The 18,963-nt window shown below is 44.0% G+C and overlaps 1 protein-coding gene across 3 annotated transcripts in view; it reads left to right on the top strand.

Moving 5' to 3' along the window:
* Window positions 1-18,963, top strand: part of FLT4 (fms related receptor tyrosine kinase 4) — a 94,351-nt gene that overhangs the window by 26,749 nt on the left and 48,639 nt on the right. For all 3 annotated transcript variants that reach the window (XM_082211735.1, XM_082211733.1, XM_082211734.1), the window contains exons 2-5: window positions 2,398-2,494; window positions 6,676-6,950; window positions 17,149-17,261; window positions 18,162-18,324. In XM_082211735.1, the coding sequence (XP_082067861.1) occupies window positions 2,398-2,494; window positions 6,676-6,950; window positions 17,149-17,261; window positions 18,162-18,324 (648 nt within the window). The remainder of the gene's footprint in view (window positions 1-2,397; window positions 2,495-6,675; window positions 6,951-17,148; window positions 17,262-18,161; window positions 18,325-18,963) is intronic.

Raw genomic sequence — 18,963 nt, 5'->3', positions numbered from 1 at the left:
CTAAGTGCACCACTGAGGGTCTATTCTTGCTTTGCTTTACATGTTTTGCTTTTTCGGAAGCCACCATGAAGGATGCTACCTCGATAGTTTTGCACAGTGAAAGTTTTCCATAGGAGAAAGAACCTCTGAAAACTAGAAGTCAGAAACTCATCCACCTATGACAAGTATTGGCTCCTGCTGCTTAAGGACACTTCCTGAGCTGAATGCACTGACCAAAGCTTTCTCTACTATTTTGACCTCTAAGTAGTCAAATGTTCACCACCTAAGACTAGGCCTCTGTAGTAGCTATGTTACCAGCACAACTGTGCATCTGACAAGTGTCCAGGTACTTGTACGCCAAGGCCAATGGTTGACCTATCAGAGCGCTGATCATGTGCTTTCAGATCATTCATTGGCCTCTCTGGACCTACCTATGCCCACTGTGGGAAATGAACAGTGGAGGTGCTATAATTTCCACTTGTTGCATCTGGGTTCTTGTCAACTGCTGTAAAGTTTTCTAAATGGAAGGAATCTGAGCATGCCCTAAAATTTGTCTAAAATATAGCCCAAGAGTTTTGGACCATAGCAATAAGGTGATACGTGTTCCCTCCACCACCACCCTTCCTTCTGGAAGTTTCTTCACACTTTAGAAATCATGATTCTAAATTTTGTGAGCAAAGTGGGGCAAGGGGGAAGCCACAATAAGAAACTTTAGAGTGGGATGTGAGGGATCCACCCCCATCCTGCCATTCTGTATTTCTGCTGCGGCTCCTGTCGCTCCCATTATTACTCCTGTTACTCCGGCCGCTACCACAGGAAAAGCATGGTTGGGAGACAAGTATGTCCGGCAGAGATAGAAGCTTGAGACTGCTGATGCAAGCCCAGTTTCTAAAGATATACCTAGTCAAATGACCACAGTCTGTGTGGCTTCTTGGCAGGAAGGAAGTGTAAAACAATTAAAAGGAGCAAGGATGTCTACACAAAACTAGGTTTTGGACAGGTCATTCTTATGACCTGGGTGCTGCCCTGCACGTTTCTCAGCCGCCTGTGGGAAATTGCTCCCCAAATGCCTTCTCTTTTCTGATTCCCTGGTATTCCTCTTACCTGCTTTCCCAGATTCTAATTTAGCCTGGGGGAACATGCCCTTTCTCTTCCTGATTGCCATCCCCCTCAGCCTCCCACTGTAGTTGTAAGCATATAGGATGCAGCAGCCAAGGAATGCAAATATTTTAAGTTCCTCTGGCCATGGTGTTTCTGAAAAACAAATACTGTTTTACTTATAAAGCACCATGTACATAGATGTTCGAAGTGTATTTTATTTCTTACCATTTATTAATACTGTAAGGGGATACTGCACTGCTTAACTCATTCATTAAAGTAGCAGTCAACAGTGTTACTGGGATATGAATCAACATAAGTTCAAGTGCTTACAGATATTTTCTCCTTTTGTAAAAGAGAATGTGTGAATTTAAGGTGACAGATCTTTCCTGCTTTTGCAGGATGCCCATAACCAGTAGACTGAAACTCGTGAAGCAAATCTTGATATACTACTACTAAGTGTTTCCTCCAATGTTAATTTATTTTCTATTTATAAAACACTTTTTAAAAAACTGCCTCTTTAAGTTTTGTGCAGCCTAAGGGCTTATCCATACTTACCTTTCCGCTGCTCTTTCCAGACACAATCTGCACTTTAAAGCTCCGTGTCTGAGCACCTTTTTCTTTTCTTTTTTGCTCTGCAGTTTCTCCCCCCCCCCCTGCTCTTAAAAGCTCAGTCAGAGCAAATGGCAATCCAAATGGACATTTGCTCCAGTTGAGCACTAAAGAATAGGTTTGGGGTAGAGATGGGAAGGCCTGGGGGGGGGAAGAAAAATTGGGGGGGACCAGTCCCCCCCCCTTTCCCCCAAAGCCGTTTTTTTCAGTTTGGAAAAAAACAGGGGGGAAACCTGGTTTTCCAGGATTTTTCCAGGCCATCCCTTCTCTAGTTTGGGGCAAAAAACAAAAACAAAACACGCAGACACTGAGCTTTTAAGTGTGGACCTGTGTCTGGAAATAGCAGGGCCAAAGGTAAGTGTGTTGTTGTAGTTTAGTCATTTAGTCATGTCCGACTCTTCGTGACCCCATGGACCAGAGCATGCCAGGCACTCCTGTCTTCCACTGCCTCCCACAGTTTGGCCAAAGGTAAGTGTGGATAAGCCCTAAAAAATAACAATGTATAATTACAACACTGAAACAAAAACCCAACCTAAAATCTATGAAACAACAATATAAAAACACATATAAAAGTGAATAAAAAAATTTAGACAAACCTGAAATATCAAACGTAGTTAGCTCATGATGGATGATTGATAGAACTACTAGAGTAGATAATAATGAGTGACTGTTGTTCTTTACTATGAACTTGTTTCTTTTTCTCCCTAGATCTAGTGAGTGGCTATTCTATGACCCCACCCACACTCAGCATCACAGAAGAAGAATACGTGATCAACGCTAAGGACACACTGAATATTACTTGCAGGTAATAAAAGAACAGTGCTTTTCACAGTTGCCAGCTGTTGTGCCAAAGATTCTGAAAGACCTTTCAAAGACACTCAGTGGGAAACCTCTTACTGGTTTCTGGACTGGTGGAAAAGCTGGACTTAAGTTGACTGGTTATGAATACTTGGGATAGAATTGTGGCTCTCCATTTACGATGGGGGAATACTGGGTCAGTGCAGCCAAGAACTGTCAATCATAGCCTATTATAAAATCAGGGGGAACACTATACATTATGATCACAACCTCCACATTTACTGATTACAGACACTTGAGGACTTATAGTAATATTTGACCAATGGATTTTAGTATGCTTTCAAGAAAATGCATGGAATTAGTATTATTTTCACCTGAGCTCCAAAATTCAAAAAAGCAACAATAAAAGCAAGTTCAAGGGCATATATTATCAATGGCTGAGTGCCAAAGAACATTGCAACTCACTCTGCATGCTGAAAGAGTCTTGAACAGCCCACATAGCAATTCACTTTGGAAATGAAAAGGGCTTTCAAAAGCGTGTAATCATGACAAAGAGCAATCCCATCTTAGTACTGCATGCTTTCCACCGGTTTACTTGGAAGGAACAGGAATTAGGTTTGTAGATCTTTGCTGTGGCAGGCAACCATGCAGCCAGGACCTAAAAATTAGTGCCCATTCCAGCATGCACAGGCAATTTGGTCATGTAGCTGCACTTTCCACAGATTCCTTCTACCTAAAGCCTGTGTTGCCTGTTCTTTTCTTCCTCAGCAAACCCTGATCTGCACCTTGAAAAATGTAGCATAGTTTAGTATGGTTGAGTGCACATCTCCAACCTGCTATGTACCCAGTGGCGTAGCGTGGGGGGTGCAGGGGGGGCCGGCCGCACCGGGCGCAACATCTGGGGGTTAGGGTTAGGGGGCGCAAATCCACGGGTTAGGGGGCGCAAATTACTTGCCTTGCCCCGGGTGCTGACAACCCACGCTACGCCACTGTATGTACCCACTTACCTTTTTGCACATATGCCCTTATCCTAAGCCTGTTGGGTAAAACCCTTCCTTCATTGTCTCCTCCCAAGGACAGAGCAGCAACTATGCTAAGGTTATCTCTCTATTTATCTGACAGAGGCTTACAGGGAGCAGGAAAGTGTCTTATTTCCAGTCTGAGCACTTATGTGCAAAGCTGCCCTTGCCAAAGCAAAGAGGCTGATCTGTTCTTTGAGTTATCCAAGGGAATCTTCCCAAATAGCAGTCAACTCTGTTTTGAGCCAGCTCATCTTTAAATCTCAAGGGGGACATGACCAGAAACCCGCCTCATGCTAGGATGAAAACAGCAGGAAGGAAGTATTCCTATCTCCTGCTTCCAGACCACATATTCAGTGCAACTTAAAGCTGGTCAAAGATCACTGGGAAAGAATGGGGCCCATATCCTTCATCAGTAGCATGGCTATCCTCCCCACCAACACTTACCTCCCCCAAAGTTCGGCTCCCGCATTTTTCATTAACTTTCAGGGATGCGGAAGAGCCATAGCTCAGTGGTAGAGCTCATGCATTGCATGTAGACGTTCAGTCTCTGGTGCCTCAACCCCACGGACCAAGATCCCTGCAAACCCTGCTTGTTCTGTCTGGGTGATTTGAAAGCAAACAGCGAGGACAATGGCTCAGGGGTGTGTGGACACAGTTGACCAGTGCTGCCTGCAAACAGTGCTTTCAGTAGGGAGCTGCATCTCTTTACTTGCTCCACATCTAAATGTTGTATATGATGTCAAGCTGTAGGGCACATGGGCAGAATAGCCTTGTGGGCGAAATGCTTGCACGAAGAAGGAGATTTACCATATCATTCTTACTTACCTAGTACCATCATCTCCACTACCTTCTTCCTGCAACAGCTGCTTAATTTGAATCAAATTCCTACTTGTTCAGACATCTTTAATCTTGCCCAGCTGTGCCTCAGAGTCTCTCCTCTGGAGAATAGACCATCCTGAATGGACATGGTTCACATTAGTGAGAGCCAGGGGAGTTGAAATGCAGAAATATGCAACATCTCGGCCGTGGGGGAAAACATGGTTGGGAGGATGCTCGGAGGAGATTTCTGAAATAAAACATAATTATTTCAAATGAGTATGAAGCAAACGCTCTCCTCAGATTTCACTGGAGAATTGGAGATAGATTTGTTTGTCCATGTTGTAATTCAAAGAAGAATGTTCTGGCTGCTGCTTGTGAGCAGCATTTAAATTTACCTTAACCATCCCAACTTTCTCTGCAAACATCTGAAGTTTTTGCCTGTTTGCACATGTAATATGATACTGGTTTTCGTTTGCTAAGTAGCAGTAGAAGAATATGCACAGTGCACCAACTGCTAGTTCCTGTCCAAACGTTGAATCCAGAATGACTGGATATTCCCCATTCTATTTTGTTATCATCCTGACCTTGATTCCACTCCACATGCCTCACACTTCTACTTGGAGAATTTATACAAATTAGTTTCATAACTTGAGCATGTTCAGTTTTCTGTGATCTTTGGGGTACCGTATATCTCCAACCTGTCCTGTGCTAGTTATTAATGTGAAGAAACTTACATGTGCATTGATTACACTACAGCACGAAAAGGAGTCTTGATGCGATTGTATACTTGCATCAGGCTTTTTGTTCTGTGGTTTCAAACTATGAATATATAGGCACATGAGCATTGCTTAAAACCACAGTGCAAAAGGAATCTGGATGTGTTCAAGTAGTCACATCAGGATTCCTTTTTGTGGTATGATTTCATCAGTGTCTGCACACTGGCAACTAATAAATGGGGCAGGGGGTTATGTTGAAGTGAAAACTGTAACAATGCACAGCTATTGAAAGTCCAGGAAAAAAACCCAGGAAATTAATCACTGCAGCTCTGCCAACATGATTAGGTAATTTGGAACCCTGGAGAAAAATCTCTGGAGAAATTCATATGAGGATAACTTCACAAGCATCCCTAGATTAAACAAAAAGATTTAAAACAAATTCCTACATAAACATGCCTTGGGCAGCTTCATTATAGAGAGGATATAAAAGATGCATGCAATTCTTATTCAAGAACTGAGAAGTAGAGCATATGGAAACTGACAGCTGAGCTCCAATAAGAGATGCATAAGAAGCTGGTACTACCAGGCCTTACTTTGTACAACATGGATAAAGCAAGTACCTAATCCGTCAGCATTCAGACAGAAGTGTGAACTTCTGCTATCTGCAGTTTGATAATGTGACTGTACAGTGGAGTCTTGTAATTGCCACAATAAAAAAGAGGGAATATGAACACACACAGAGAGAGTCCAGCAAAGATAAGCAGTAGCCAAATATAATTAGTGGCATGAAATAACAGGATGGGCCTGCCTTGCAAAAGTGCCTGGAGGAATTTTGCTGTTGTGGATTGTCAGTTTTCCAAACTATCAGCATCTCTAGAAGCTGGGAGCCTTTAACTGGGATACTTCTGTGAATTGGATGACTGTCAGCCTTCGTAATCAGACGAATATAGTGACCACCACTTTCCCTCTTCCTCTCAGATGATGAGTGAGCCTTGCCTGTGACATCTCACTGTACTTTGGGAATGCTCACCCACCTTCAGGGTCCAGTACAGCTGCAAGGGCAGGCCCATTCTCCTTCTCCAGCTCTAAGTTGGGAGGCAGGCTTAACCCTGGAAGTGCTGGACTGTGGAGAGGCTTGCAAAGCAATGAGACATCTTGCAGCTCTGCAATTCTCTCCATGGTGGCATTACATTTGTGACACTTTTTGGAAAAAAACAACCACCATACATGCTGTTTTTATAGTGATAAATAATAATTAATGCTGAGAATCATACACTAAATATTTCTCACTTCTACATGCTTAGTGTGCTAGATAGAAAGGGTCAAGCTTTCTTCACAGGTGAGAAGTTGTCACACTTAGGCTGCGTACACACTCCCATTTACTCTTCATCCACTGTGTTCCTACTGCTGATTTGGAAAGCAGGGTATATCCGACATGTTAACCACAATCCACATCTATCTTGTGGATTCTATGATTCTGTATTAGAGGAGGAATGCAGCTGAATCCCTAAATTTGCAATGCGGACATTAGAAATGGAGTAGTAAATGAATTTTAGAATTCCATACCTATTATAGAAGGCCATAGTAACACATCTAATTCTGCTTCTGTTATTCCTTTTGTTCTGGTGAAGAGGGCAGCACCCCCTGGAGTGGTCGTGGCCTGGAGGCCAAGAGGACACCGTCCAGATTGGGAAGGAGAGCGATTCAGTGGTGTTGGTGAGTCTCGACGGTGTCCAAACAGTCAAGGAAGAGGATTGTGAGGGCTCTGACACAAAGCCCTACTGCAAGGTCTTGACACTGACAGGGACTCAGGCTAACGACACGGGCTACTACCGCTGTTACTACAAGTACATCAATGCCAAAATCGAGGGCACCACTGCAGTCAGCACCTATGTATTTGTGAGAGGTAAGAGGGTAAAAGACCTGCACAGCCAAAACAGATTGAACTCCAGGTGGAAGAACGTATTGGCCAAACTGCATTACAGCCTTTAAAATAATAATATTTTTTTTAATTGAAACTCTGTATTACATAGCAGGTTGCTTAAGGAAAAGCTACTTGGAGTTAAAATCATTGTGAAGAGACAGAGGTTACACTGTCCTCTGAAAGGGAAAAGTTATCGCAGTTTCAAATGATGTAAGATTGATGTGCCCATGTGCAATTTCGCCTGCCTGCCTCTATCCTAACTTACTCTATCATGGCATGGCAGTCAATTTGCAGTGTTGATACTGAGTTCCTACATCATGCTGTTAAGGCTTCTCTGTTATCTAGGTCAGTAGTTTCAGACCCAGGGAGCCCACTTTTAACCTAAACATGCATTTGGAGACCCATTTCTTTCCCCCCTTTTTTTTTCTTATGCCATATATTTGCATGGCAGTATTGCTGCTGTTTCAGCCCACATTGGATCAGGCCACAACCCAGTCGTGGTCCCCAACCACCAATTGAAACCAAGGATTTAGGTGGCTTGGAATTACATTAAATATACATAGTTGCATATGTTGTTCTGGAAGGGCAACACCTGTACCTTTGTGCATCAGTTAGAAGGGCAGTGTTAAGAGAGGCTGCAATTGCAGCTGTCCAACCTATTTGCAGCAAAACTGTGTGTATGTTTACCTGAAAACTGTGTGTATGTGTATGTTTACCTGAAAGAGCAGGAATTCTACATCATGACTGAAACTCCATGCTGCCTATGCAGACACACCATGTCTTTATTGTGTAGAAGACACTGAGAGGGCACCCGGTTGGGGAAGACTGCTCTAGACTACTCAGGTGTTGCTTGTGCCCTGGGCATAAGGAATGGTGGGGGTGCACAGCACAAAGTGATAGAGGCTGAGGACATACATGAAATAGTTTTTATTGTTTAGGTTTCTATGGTGAAATTGCTTTGAGTTGTTCTAGAGATTCATAAATGGAATGAAATAAATAATTGAATAATAAGAAGGGGGAACCCCAGAGTATATAGAGGAATCTGAAAGAGAAATTTGATGTTTCCCCATCCCCACCAGTTCTGAGGTGGCAAAGGTTCCTCCCGCCACCCATCTCTAGCACCTGGTCATCCTTCACCTCTGCAAATGCTTCTCTGTATTCTGGTTTCCTCTCTCATCTGCATAACGATGATTAAATCCAGGGGAGTTGAAGAGGGGTGTCAAGTCTTCTGCTGAGAACAAATCAGTATTCATCCTCTTGTGTGGGATTTCTGATTATAGGCTCTGACTAGGGGATTCAATTACACTGGTGCCTGGGGTGAATGTTTCTGTCAGGCTGGAATGCAGGAATTTTTAGTTCAATGGCACCCTAGAACCACAGCAGTGGCCTTGTCTAGTTTTTTTGGTTGTTGTTTTTTTAAAGAGAGAAATTAAATCAATTGTTTGGAAGGGAAGGGTGAAACGCAGGAGCTGTTTTGAATAAAACTGAAGCAGAGAAGGATGAAAAACTGTAGTGCTGGAGTCAGAGAGGGTGTAGGAGGCAGAGATTTTCTTTTCCCCAATCGCATACTGTTTTGCCTCTGGCACCTGAATCATAATTTGTGTGTGATATAGCTGGATCTTCCAAACTCACTAGATTTTTGCCAGTTAATGAAGTCATGATGTGATACATTTTCTGCTTTTAAAAGCCTTAAAATTATCCGATGTGTATGTCCTAGCTGTCAGTCAAGCATAATTTTAGATTAAAATTAGGAAAGATTGTGCACTAGGGGTAAAAAATCTAGAGCTCACTAGTGCTTTGTGATTTTTGTGACTGTGAGGACATATTAATTATCTAGATTTCTTTAAAACACAGATGCCGTAGGATTCTAAGAACACTTTCTAAAGCGTGTTTTCCACTTATCCAAAAAACAAATCCTAACCTTTCGGCCCCATTTACCAACTCTGTGTGTATGATCAAAAGTAATGTAACTTGAAGGAGCACTCCTAATAACCAGATGGGTTTTGTTGTGCTAGCTCTTGACTGGTTCAGCAGAGAGGTCCAGATTAGACCCCTCACCCCTTCCCCACACAGGAATATCCCTTTCTAAGGGTTTACACTGACTACCACCCACTGCTTTTAGTGAGTGCAGTGGGGAACCAGTGGGTGGACTAGAGTTTCCTCTTCCCATAACCCACACCAAATGAAGAGGCACATCTTCCACTCTAGGGCAGTGGATTGCATGTTTGGATTGTTCTGCCATCTACCTAGTAAACTTGGGATGAGTTACAAAATGAGATATAATAATTCTAAAGCACAAAAATGCATTCATCTGGTTTGTGGTGGCTAAGTGAAGAGCAAGCATGTGCTGTGCAGAGTGCTGTGGTGAGCCGGTCATATCTATCTGTTTTAACACAGCTTGGCAAGCACCAGAAAAAAATGACAATGCAGTATTACGACTACATCTCGGTGCCAAAAATCTGCCTGTACAAGCAGTAATGAGAAATGAAAGGTCACTTCTAGTTCTATAGTTGTGGTGGTTACAGTTATCAACAAGAAGATGCACGTCATCTGTGATGTCACTAGGCAGGGTGGGGGAACTTGTTGGACTCCAACTCCCATCAGATTCAGCCAGCGTGGCTAGTGATTTTGGGAGTTGTGGTCCAACAACATTCAGAGGACCAGCAGTTTGCCCAGCTTTGTTATAAGGGGAACCTGTGCATTCTCTGTCACTTCTCTACTCCAAATCACTCTCCTAACTTCTTTCCCTCTGCACACTTCCAATTGCCTGTTCCTCCTGGCAAACTTGCATTTGGAACTGCAAAGGGAAGGAGACAGAAAGTGCCTGCATGGGCAATTTGGAACAGAGAAGGAACGAGCGAGAAGGGGGGAAAAACCCTAAGCCTTGCCTGGTCTCTTCTCCAAATTCCCCACCCTCAATGCTGCTTTTCTTTATAAAGTAAACAACAGTATATTAATACAGCTTATTGACACTTATTTGGTTTTGCTTTTGCACAACAATCCATTCATGGGTGGTCTTAATTTTTGCTATAGTTTGGGATCAGAATATCTGACCAAAATGTGCTGGGAATCACAACCACATGGTAGGCTCCCATGCTGCTCAGACCAACTTTCCTGGCCAGCATCACTGACCTCAGAGGAAGGCAATGGTGTTGGTACTCAGGTGACCCCCTCTGAATGAATGTTAAAACATGGAGCACCACGGGAACCAGGAATGCAGAAGTGGTCCTGATGCCATTCCAGCAGTAGGTGAATTGGCCCTCAGATGTTTGAAATTATAAGATGCGATAAGCTGATGGACAGCGTCTTCATGCTGCACTGGCCCCCAGTCCTTGCCCCACACCTCAGCCCCCAAACTCAAAGCCACACTTTAGCTTTCTCCTCCATAATAACGTTCATCATTGCTTCTTCTCACGTGCAGAAATGCATGCATACATCATTTCTTTCTCCTAAGCACAAAGTTACATGTGTCCCGTCCCCCCATAACTGTCCACCCTTCAAATACTTAGAAAACAGGGAGTCAGTGTTCAAAGAGAAATTGCAATTGCTTTTGGGTTATGTGGATATTAGTGTAGATTATGGACTTTGGCTATTCAGAATCCAGTCTAAATATAATATGGGCAATTAATAGTGAGCCCCTGTGGTTTGCCAGCTGAGCAACTGTTGCTGGTATTTTAAAATAAATCATTCTCCGATAACAAACTCAAAATAACAATAGCCAGAGGCATTAGAAGTTTGGCAGGAATTTCCCCTCATGAATGTTAGTTCTCTCTTAATCTAATCTGCCCTTGGTCTTTGCTATGAACATCTGTGGCTGCTCTTCAAATACATCCTGGAGGAATATTTATATAAAAACACAGAGATGGAATAAAATCCAAAACCTCTAGTCAGGAGCACTTAGCAGCAAAGAAGCTGATGTACAACACGGCCCATGAAAATATGTCTCAATCATGACCTCGTGCTGCAATTGTAGGATGGTGAAATTGGTTTCTTCTCTCAGTTTAGAGCTAACTTGCTCTTACTAGCATAACGGGGGCCTAAGTTGGAGATTTGTGTATACGTTACAAACTTCTGAAGAACAGCAGGAGGCAGCGTGGTTAGAATGTCAGACTAGGATCAGGAAGACCCGAGTTCAAAACCCCATTCATTACACTTGGATCAGCTGCTATCTCTCAACCTAACCTTCCTCACAGGGTTGTTGTGAGGATAAGAAGCAGGGCAGGAAGACCAGCGTGTGCTGGCCTGAGCTTCTTAGTTGAGGGTTATAAATGTAATAAGTACATAAACTGTGGTCTGATATCTGAGTTGTCAAAGGGATGGGGAATGCTTCCGCAATTTGCATCATGTCTCTAACCCTAACCCTAACCTTAAATTTCCCTTCCTTTCTCCAACTTCTCAAGGATGTCATTGTTACAAAGGCAAGAAGTGCCTTCCTCCAAGTGCTTCCTACCAAGTTTATACTTGTTTTATCTCTGCATTTAAGGGTTGTGGCTCAGGGGGCAGAAGATCAGCTTATTGAGCTAGGTAGACCAATGGTCTGACTTGTTATATAAGGCAGTTTCCTATGTTCCTACATACTGAACAGCCATTTAAAAAATATTCAGACAAATGACCATTTTTCGTGTGTGTGTGTGTGTGGAATTTGTTTGATCTGGCGCGACCCCCGCTAATTGATTTACGATCCTCAATTAGCTCTTTACTGCCCGGCACACTTCTCCTGCCGCACGCTCTGCTCCGATCTCTCAGTCACGCCGTAGCAGAGATTACACAGCGGTGTAAAACTGTCATGTAGCTTGGCTTCCAGACAAACACACACAGTCCAGGTTTGTCTATTTACAGCTTTTATTCCAACATTTCTCAGGAATTTCCAGGACTATTTGCAGCCATGACAAAACTGCATCCTTTCCCCACAAAGTACCGAGTGGGACTGGCATACTCTTCCCAAGCTCCTCCCAAGCTTCCAAAATTGACGTCAGAATGGTGTGGCATCATGGGAAGAACTTAACCCGTTAAGTTCCAACCTCAACACCCCCCCTTGCTGCACCTTCTGACAAGACCTTTTTGAGCTCAACACCTTACCCTTTGCCTTGTGCTCCTTCCCAGCATCTTTCCCAGGCACCTGTTGAACCCTTTCAACACTCCCAGAATCACACTGTGCGAATCTCGCCCACGCACATGTTGCCTGGTATCTTTCAGGTGGAATGCCCTTTGTTGTGCGACTAGACCTTCTGGGCATAAACTCAGATGTTACCTCTGACTCACTGCCACCAGGAAATGTGTCCTCAGCATCACGGGATTCCCCCTCTGACTTAAAACGTTTTCGAATCCTCTCCATTACACTCACAGGGGAACTGGGCTCACTTTTGGCCTCCCTTTTTACAACTTGTGGAGATGCTACCGATACCTCCTCCTGTTCCTGACTTTGGTCAGTTACCTGATCGTCATCATCAGACTCAGCTTCTTCTTCCTCCCCCTCATAATCTTCCTGTTCTGAATCAGAGAGACACTCTGAAAGAACATCACGCTTGACAGCAGCTTGTGTCTTTTTATCCTGCTCATAGAACTCAGCGTGTTTACTGATCAGTAACTTACTCTGATCACCTGATGGAAATGCAAATCTCCATGCACTCGCTGTTGGCTCATACCCACAGAAGATCATTTTTCGGAACTTGGATCCGTCTGGCCCCTGCAAAGCAGCAGGTACCGGCACAGACGCACGTGACCCGAACATACGCAAAAAATGAATCTGGGGTTTCCTGCCATGCAACAACCCAAACGGTGTGTCCCCTACCATGGAATTGTAGGTGCGATTCCAGGTGAAGCTTACATACTTGATTGCCTCCAGCCAAAACCTTGGAGGTAACCCAGAGTCTTCCAGCAACATCTGTGCAGTTTTAACCAGAGCCTGACACTTCCGCTCTGCCACCCCCCCCTGATTGGGTGAAGTCACTGTGTGACGTATCCCTTTCTTGCGAAAGTACTTCTGCAAAGCAGAACCTGTAAACTCAGCTCCTCTGTCACTTGTGACAGCTTGCACTTTGGTGGAAAACCTTTGTTCCACCCCCTCAATCCACCCTTTGATCAGCTGTGCTGCATCATCCTTGGATTTGAGGCCATGTATCCAGGAATTCTGAGTAAAATCCTCCTGCATCGAGAGCAGAAACCTTGACCCTCCCAGACTTGGTTCCTTCACAGGACCCCACAAATCTATGTGAATCAGTTCAAAAGGCCTTGTTGTTATCCTTTCAACCTTTGGATAACTGCATCCTTTTACCTTTGCCAGTTTGCAAGTTTCACAACTTACAGCATGTCCACATTCTGAGATCTTACAACCATTGGAAACTTCCGGCAGCACCTGTAGTTCTTCAAGAGAACTATGAGCTGTACGTGTATGCCAAGCATGTACGCATGAATCATGATTGGGAATTGTAGCACGCAGTGCTTGTGCTTTCTCAACCTTCCCACCACCCTCCAGAGACGTTTTAAGAATGAAGAGATCATTCTGCCCCTTTTTAACCTTGGCAAGCATCCTCCCTCCTTTGGAGATTGTGCACACATCACCCTGAAAACAAACCGTAAATCCCTTTTTCAGTAAATAAGGCACAGATAAAAGACAGTGTTGCATCCCAGGAACAGTACAACACTCCAACGTTTCCTGTAAAATACAAAAATGCAAATTTACAGCATTAGTCATATTTCTTTTCTGTCCATTTGCAAACAGTACAGTTTTCCCGGCAGGAATTGCCGTGCAGTTCCACCTCTCGACAGCAGGTGTCTCTGGAATCAAATTGCGATTAGCTGCAGAGTCAATAACAAAACTTAGCTCTTGGCTTGTCCCACGGCTGTCTTCAGCCAACGCCAGACTAGCCGTGATTTGATAAGTCTCCTGACGTTGTTTTCCTCGTCCTTCTCTTGCGTTCTCACGCTGACCTCCCCTTCCAGACTGGTTCCCATGGAAACCCGACTGATTTCCATGGAAGGTGTCCTTGAAGCCTTCCTGTGCAGCTGCTCTCACTTTTTGTGGGCAGTCTCTTTTGAAATGACTGTGAGATCCACACACGTAGCACCGACGAAATCCAGTGGAAAAACACTGCCTGGGGCTCCTCCCAGCTGGCCTCCTTCTCCTTCTTCCGGAAAAGCACTCCTTGCCAGATCCGCCCCCCCTGAACTGCCGCTCCATTCCAGCAGGTTCAGTGGAAAACTTTTCAAACTTGCCTTTGGAACTTTCCGCCCCCCCGACTTGCTCACTAGCACTCCTTGAGGCTAAATCATCCGGAACAGGGGCTCCAGCCATCTCTAGGCTTTCAGCTTCCATCTGCCCTAGGCCTCCTGCTGAGCCTTCACACAGATGTTTCAGCACACTCCAGGCCTCACACGCAGATTCAATGCTTTCCAGATGATGTTGCAAATTAGCATGAACACCTGCTCTCAACATGCAGACCTCAGCTCTCATAGCTTTCTCCCTCTGCATTTTCTCCTCCAGAGAAACAGACTTCAGCTTTCCTGCATCTCTGTCCACCAGTTGCACTGGTTCCCTCTGGGAAATGTCCCAAACCTCCGTGGCTATGAACCACGCTCTCACCCATCTTGCCCAGGTATTCCACGCTTGGGCGGTGAGTTCCTCAAGCTGTTCAAACGGAGCTTGAATCACCTCCTGGCCATCTGCCATGTTTTCCCGTTCTCCCAAGTTGGCCCCAAGCTGTACTTACAAAAGCACCAGCTCTTCTGGCGTGGAGAAACGTTTCCTTGCTGCTCTCAGCTCACAGCTCCACAGCATTCAGCAACAGCGTCTTTCAGCTTGCTTGCTTGCTTGCTCCCGTGCTCCTCTGCTAGACACCGCAGATTTCTCAGCTCCCGGCAGCTCTTCCGTGACAGTTTTACGATAGGTGATTTAGGTTACCCATAACCTGTGGAATTTGTTTGATCTGGCGCGACCCCCGCTAATTGATTTACGATCCTCAATTAGCTCTTTACTGCCCGGCACACTTCTCCTGCCGCACGCTCTGCTCCGATCTCTCAGTCACGCCGTAGCAGAGATTACACAGCGGTGTAAAACTGTCATGTAGCTTGGCTTCCAGACAAACACACACAGTCCAGGTTTGTCTATTTACAGCTTTTATTCCAACATTTCTCAGGAATTTCCAGGACTATTTGCAGCCATGACAAAACTGCATCCTTTCCCCACAAAGTACCGAGTGGGACTGGCATACTCTTCCCAAGCTCCTCCCAAGCTTCCAAAATTGACGTCAGAATGGTGTGGCATCATGGGAAGAACTTAACCCGTTAAGTTCCAACCTCAACAGTGTGTGTGTGTGTGAATGAGAGAGAGAGAGGATGTAATCAACCACTACAGCAAGTTTTATTATACTATGACAGACCCAGTACAATCGAATTAAAACACCAAAATCATACAGTTTCTAATATTCACTGATTTAAAATACTGTATATGGTACAATGAAAACAAATCAAGATACCAATTAAACTGAAACAATCCCTTTATGGCTCTCTGCAGCAGAAAAGAGAGATCTTCCATTCCAAATTGTTCCATTATTTTGTTTGTGTTAGCCAATAAATAGGTAGCCCAAATACCATTCACAGGTACTTCCTGGGTATTTTAGTAGGATGGGAGTAGATAATTAATTCTCCTCATCTCTGTGAGAATATAATGATGATAGCAGCTAGGACCTTAAAAGAGTCTGAGGCCTGAGTTCAGCACTCTCTCTGCCTTTAGGGGCAATGCTAGAGCTCCTCATGGACACCCACACAATTGTCATGCATAGGTGGGGAGCTTCACTGTAGCCCGTGAGTGACAGACATTTTTAAAAAACCACCGTCCATTTTTTCTTCTGCCTTTTAAAGCCAGAGTTTGAATCTGGAGTCCACATTGACACTGGATATGACTGTGTGGGTTAAAGAAGATTGCCAGCCTCTCCACGCATGTGGAGAAGGTTCTCTGAAGCTTTCTTTGTGTCTTCATTTTAGCATTCGAATTTGTGGGTTTTTTAATTGGAATTTGGGGGATAGGGGTTTTGTTGTTTCTACTATGCTAAGCTCATGGCCACAACAATGGATTTGTATAGATCAGCCTTAACTACAGGAATTCTGAAAGGAAATCTGGCCGCATGAAATCCAAGTTGCCATTGAGCTATCATATGGCTTGCTCCCCCCGCCCCCTTATTCGCTTTTCTAAAATTCTAGACTGCAGGATAATCTATTAATTCCAAATATGCTGAAAAAGAAAGGAGCAATAAAAATTTCTTGAATGCTTCTGTGGGGAAAACAGTTTTCTCTTAATGTCAAGAAAGACAATAAGCAGGAGCATTCTAAGCTTGGCTGCTGATAAACTGGATTGACAAAACAGACATGAAAGGCAATTGGCCTACTTTCCTGACTCATGTTATTGTTCTGCAAGTCAGGGCATGAAAATTGCTGAGTTATGAAGCTAGAAAGATTGGGAAAAGGCATTATTCATGCTAAAGAGATTAGCAGTAGTATCCATATTCAGACTTGTGCTTAACTAATTTCCATCCTGTCCTTTATCTGAGAGGCTCAGAAAGGTATATATGGGGCTGTCCTATTTTGTCCTCTCAAAAACCCTATATAGGTTATTCTGTGACAGACACTTTGGTTGAGCAGAGGTTTGAATCCAGATCTCCCCCTTTCAAATCAAGCACTCTGTCCATTATAACTCACATCTGAAGTGATTACTAGAACATACTAGCGCAGAGCACTGAATTCAAAATAAGAATTAAGCAGACAACCTAAATTAACAACAACAGCTAAACATATTATAGCTACACACAGGTCTGCTGCCTGAGTTAATGGAAACATAGGCAGTTTCCTAAAGTTTACTATGATTCCCTTTGCTTTCTGGGTTCCCTTTCGTTGTTGTTGTTGTTGGTGGTTAAATGAACTGGTAACCTAAGGTTGTAATCCTATACCCTTTTACCTGGGAGTAACTACCACTGAACTAAGAGGTACTTATTTTTGAGTAAGCATGTATAGATTTGCACAGTAAGACTGTTCATACATTTCCCATCTCATATTTGTACCTGACTCAGTACAATGTCCTGCAGATTTTAGCTAAATTTATTTTTTTAAAAAAAAAAAGCAGCAAGAGGGGAAAATAACTATATTTTCCTTGTTTTCTCCAATTCTGCGGCTCTTCTTTCATTCTCAGATTATGAGCGGCCATTTATCAATAAACCAGAGGCTCTTCTTATCTACAAGAAGGAGAATATCTGGGTCCCATGCCTGGTATCTATTCCAGACCTTAACATCACTTTGCTCTCGGTAAGAAATCTCCCTGTGGGATGACTCAGGAATCTGCTTTATTTCAGTCTGAAGGGGAACAGAGAAAACACCTGGGGGTGTATGTGTGAATGAAAGAAAGAAAGAAACCCACTAAAGGTGTTGTCCTTGCAAATCTGGATGAAATCCCTGGATGTAACCCCTGTGGATGTTTCCCAGTAACAGTTGTGGTTCCCCCATTTTGGACTCCCTTGCACTGTTGATTTCAGAGTCCCTTCAGATTGCTCTGAAACAGGGATGGGAAACCTGCCGCCCTCCAACTCTCATTTTATAGTTTTAAAACCTATCTGGTGCACACCCAAATATAGTATGTGAAGCAGCCCTTTGCTAAAATGCATAAGCTGCAATCTTTTAAAGGGTTTCCCAGTTCTTAACAATGCTTGAAATCCTACAAGAGTCGTGGGAAACTATGGAAAGGACCACCACACTGTTTCATTTGCTGCTGTATTTACACCTCTCATGAAATGCAAAAAGAAACATTAGTCCTGGAAGGCCAGAACCAATTTCCTTTACCTGAGGGAAATGGCAGCCTGTGCACAATGTAACCTCACCAGTGTCGTAAATTCACTCTTTGGGCAAGCTGTCCTCTCAGCCATTTTTCTTGCCTCTTCCTCTCCTAGAATCACAATAGTCTCATGACCAAAGCTTCGTTGGAAGTGCATTTGGATTTATGTTCGGGGTGTCAGTAGACACCCCCCCTCAAAATAACCCACAGGGTCACATACTGTAACAGAAAGCTGTCTATAAGTTTGGAGGGATTTCCCCACCCCGTCAGGTGTGAAATATTGGAACTGGTCTTGAATAGCTCTTCAAAGAAATGGAGGATGCAGCAGTAATGATATCACCCTGCACGTCTCTTAAAAATATTTTATCTGTTTCTAGACAACCTCTCCCATATATCCAGACGGGAAGAACATTCTTTGGGACAACAAAAAAGGAATGCTGGTCCCCACTCACCTGATCAAGGACTCCTTGTTTGTTGAGTGTGAAACTTTCATTGATATGAAGCCCCGCAAATCAAGTTTCTTCCTTGTCCACATTGCAGGTGAATTTTGGAACGGAGTCAGCCACTGTGACAATCGACCTCTTAAAAGTGCTCAGGCAGTACGACAACTATTATTCACACATGAGACTTCCAGCCATTCTTGCTGCAGTCCCTTCGTAACGTGATTATGAAACCTGCTATGACCAGAAGGCTTGTTTTGTATTATAAATGCCTCTGGTTTGCCTGCTACATCATCAATAAACAGCTTCAATTGTCATGCCCATGGCTTCAAGCCATGATTGAGGGATTGATTTAGAAGGTGAGGAAGGCTCCAGGCATTGGTTCTGGACCTAATCACCCAGACAATCGCCTCCAGTTCCCACTGAGCCATAGGACCCAATGGCAGCACAACTGCCCTTACTCTTAAGGGCTTATTAGTCTCCATGCCTGGTCAAGATGCCACTAGATGTGGATAGGGATTGGCTGAGTAGTGTATCACTCCAGGCACAGGGACTGTCCCTTTAAACTTCTCCATCCATCTCAGTGAGGGCAGCAGCCGGCAACCAAGCCAAAGGTAGGAGACTTGGATGGGTTTCAGGCATCATCAGAACAAGTAGTCACTGCGGAGCTGTCTGAGGTGCTGCCACTCCAACATGACCTCGCCCTGCCCCTAATTCTGATAGATGCACGTTTGTGCCT

This window comes from Podarcis vaucheri, assembly GCF_965113315.1.
Source record: "Podarcis vaucheri genome assembly, chromosome: 2".
Taxonomy (NCBI): Eukaryota; Metazoa; Chordata; class Lepidosauria; order Squamata; family Lacertidae; genus Podarcis; species Podarcis vaucheri.
The sequence above is the reverse complement of the archived record's forward strand: the minus strand, read 5'-3'. Positions and strand labels throughout refer to the sequence as shown.